Consider the following 3,616-nt stretch of genomic DNA (forward strand, 5'->3'; position numbering starts at 1 on the left):
CCCCCCCCTCGCTACCCCCTCAGGAGCGGCAGAGGGGATGAGGTCTCCCCTCAGCTCCTCTTCGCAGGCCAGGGCAGCAGGGGCCTCCCTTGGAGCAGCCGCATTTCGTCAGTCTCCCTGCAACAGCCTTTCTTTTTCCAGCAGTTCATGCTTTTTATTTCCTTCTGTATTTATCAGATAAGAGCTGATGCTTTGTCATGAAGAGGGGGAAAATCCTATTGGGCTTTCTAAGCAAATTTGTCCAAGTGTGCTTCCCCAGAGCCGTGCGGCTGGACCGCACCAGGTTGCTGTTTGCTTTCCATGCGCTCCCGCTGCGGGAGGTGAGACCTCAGCGTGGAGCAGAGCAGCCTTGGCCTTTGCTGGGGCTGTGTTAGTGCAGGCAGAGGAGGGGAATGTTTGGGGATTTCACGTTCAGGTTTTGGGGGCTGTAGAAGAGAAGCTTCTCGTGGGTGTGACTGGGTTGTACCTGCTTCTAGGAGAGAACTTGGGCATTGCAGGAAAAGCAAGAAAATAAAGACCAGGCTGTTCTTTGTGTTTCTTTTTGAAAGCATGTGAGAGGAGAACGATCCTCGCCAGGACGGTTTTCCTGCCTCTTTCAGGGTGCTCCAGGCCCATTTGTGCACATGTGCCCCGACTTGCCCCTGGCCTTTTGGGAGCCTCTCTGGCTCGCCCCCGGCGGAGCTGTCTGAGCATCGGTTTGCTTGGGATTTCCCTTCAAAGCATCACTCATCGTCCAAATCCTGCTTTGTGCTCTTTGGCTACATAGGTGATCGTGTTCCTCCCCGAAACGCGTTAACAATCGCTTTCGTGATGTTGATTTGACAGGAACAGCTCTTCACTTACCTGTGCCTCATCCCTTCCTGCGTGAGATTTGTCTTTGCTGGCAGTGCGTGTTTGTGGTTCTGACTCGTGGATGCCTGAAGGTTGGCCAAGGAATTCTGCTCAGCTGGGTCTCTGGGTTGTTGTAGTCGATGCTTTCACCTGCAGAGAAGCCCAGGAAAACCTCTCAGCTTTATCACTGTGCTAGTTCAGCGCAGCAGCAGCGCTCTGGGGGTTTGGTGGGGATCAGGGGCTCCTCATGGCAATGTTCTGGAACTTCATTTCAGCGAATGAACAACCTGGGCGAGAGAGAGCGAGCAGTGCACGTGGATAATAGAAATTAATTTCTATTGAGCAGTTATTCACATTGAAATTAATTGTTTATTGCCATAATATTTGGGAGTAAATGAAAGAAGTACCTGGGGGTGGTCGACGTCCCTGGGACCCCCTCTTGGCAGTTGCTGGACTGAAGAGGCCGTTGTTCACCCGTTTGCCAGGCGGTCTGTGTTGTGTTGTGCTGCTGACCAGAGGTTCCAGTTCGGGCTCCTGGTCCTTAGCTCACCTGACGCCTGGGAGAGCATTTCTGCTGGGTTATTTTTCCTGGCCGTTGCCAGGTCCTTGGAAGGACTGATCCAGTCTGGCAGTTGTGGGTTTGCGTTCACTGGCAGGGCACTGAGCACTGGTGCTCGTGCAGAAGCACTGGATCCTGCAAAGGCACCCGTGCTGGAAGCAGCGGTTCCCTCCTTGCTGCGTTGCTGTCTCTGCTGTAACCCTGCTCCCTGAACCTGTTCTCTCTTGTTCTAGGCTGCAAGCACGTGAAAGGCATTCTCTTGTACGGGCCTCCAGGCTGTGGTAAAACACTCATGGCGAGACAGATCGGCAAGATGCTGAATGCCAGAGAACCAAAGGTGGTCAACGGGCCAGAAATCCTCAATAAATACGTGGGCGAGTCCGAGGCCAACATCCGCAAGCTGTTTGCTGATGCAGAAGAAGAGCAGAGGAGGGTAATGCAAGCCTAGATCAATAGCGTGGTCAGTATGAGCGTGCCTGAGGAGTGACCGGAAACTTTGTGATCAGAGCCAGGGGTTTGTAATCAGAAAATTACTGTGTGCGTTAAAAGCTGAGTCGCTGCTCAGCTTGTGATTCCAGTTATTCCTCGCAAGTCGCTGAACATCCGTTAAAAACGTGACCTTGGAGCCTGCAGAGGCGGCTGGGCCCTGGCTGGCTGTGCTGGGATGGAGTTTCTTTAATTCCACGCAGTTGTTTTAAAGTAATACAGCAGGGCCCATCCTGCTGTGCTTTGTGTTGTGTGGCGTGTCCCCGCTCGGAAAGGGCTCGGGAGCAGAACCACAAACATTTTGCTCTGTTTATTCTTTATCTTTTGTTTTAATGACATAATGAATGTGCTTGGATTTTGCTACTAAGTACAGGTGGCACGTAACAGGATGGATTTCAAGCAAGCTTTCACAGTTTCAGGTTTTTGGGTTACAGGTTTATTAATTATAAGTATATTATAATCCTTGAAGTGTTATAATGGAGACGTCATTATTTTTTCTCAGCAGAAAGCTAATGGATGAGAATAAAGTCTCAACACTAGAGGGTACAGATCTTTGAATCTGGAGGTGGAGATAAAGATTCTGGTTTTCCCAGACTTGTTTTTTGTGCCTGGCTTTAGCTGGCTGTCACAGGCTCAGTCTTCACTTTGAAGATGTAAATGCTTATTTCACGTGTGCTATGGGAATTTTTCTCTGCTGTGCATCACTTCATCGTGGTAAGGTTTTCTGGTGAAGAAAATGCAATTTCAGGCAAGACACAGTTAAGAATAGGGAAGTCTTTTCAGAAGACACTGGTGAAGGACATTATATCCCTTAATGTCATTTACGCCCAGCAACGCTGCAGATTTTGCTGGTGCATTTAAATAATTTAATTTTCTTCTGCAAAAGATGCATTAATCACTAAGTCGGCTCTGCACGGTAACCCATACAGCTGTAAACAGTCTCCTCTCTCTGGTCGGTGCAGTGTGGCTGAGAGCTGGTCCTCTGCAATAGCACACCTGTTAAAACAGACTGTGTTGGCTGGAGGGGACGTCCTGATGACAAGTGGTGAGATTAGAAAGGTCCTGAAAAGGTTGGTATTGTAATACTGGTGTCTGGGGCAGGCTGCCAGCGACAGCACATTCACCCGGTGTCAACGTGGGCTCTGCTGTCCACAAAAGACGTTTTGGAGGTGGAATCTGAAGGGAAGAAGCTTCATTACATGGCCACAAAAAGTATCCTGTTCTCTTCCCAGCTGTGACTGCCTCACCTTTGAGTGACCCTGGAAATGAGTGGTTCAGTTCCTGATTGGCACCGCACAAACGAGCTCCTTAAAAACATCAGTAACAAAGCTACCCTGGCAGGCTGTGTCTGTATGGACTTCAGCACCACCCGGGGCATTTCCCACCGCGGGTGCATCCCTCTGCAGCTCTGCTCTCCCTCTGGGTTTCGGAGGGCTTTCCCAAACACTGCACACCGTGACCCTTTGAGCCCCGTGTTCCAGCTTTGGGCTTGTGCTCTCTTGTTCAGCCGTGCCCTGTTCCCCAAAACCCTGCCCCTCTTTACCAGCACCCGCTGTGGAGCCAGTGTCTGGACAAAGCCCACCGACCACCCCGTTTTGGAGGGTAGCACGGTGTGGTTCTGGAAAGGGGTCTGACACATCCGTAACGTGTGACGCTAAAACCCTTGGAGGTATCGGTATTGTGATCTCGATGAGCAGTTGCTGCTTTGTTTGGATGGCTTTCAGCGATGACTTGTGGCAT

At 50.6% G+C, this 3,616-nt stretch overlaps 1 protein-coding gene across 2 annotated transcripts in view; it reads left to right on the forward strand.

Annotated features, from left to right (window-relative positions):
• The window catches only part of NSF (N-ethylmaleimide-sensitive factor), a 49,925-nt gene that overhangs the window by 23,755 nt on the left and 22,554 nt on the right, over positions 1-3,616 (forward strand). For both annotated transcript variants that reach the window (XM_010182785.1, XM_010182788.1), the window contains exon 8: positions 1,624-1,823. In XM_010182785.1, coding sequence (XP_010181087.1) covers positions 1,624-1,823 — 200 coding nt within the window. The remainder of the gene's footprint in view (positions 1-1,623; positions 1,824-3,616) is intronic.

The sequence above is a fragment of the Mesitornis unicolor genome, unplaced genomic scaffold, assembly GCF_000695765.1.
Source record: "Mesitornis unicolor isolate BGI_N332 unplaced genomic scaffold, ASM69576v1 scaffold11734, whole genome shotgun sequence".
Lineage (NCBI taxonomy): Eukaryota > Metazoa > Chordata > Aves > Mesitornithiformes > Mesitornithidae > Mesitornis > Mesitornis unicolor.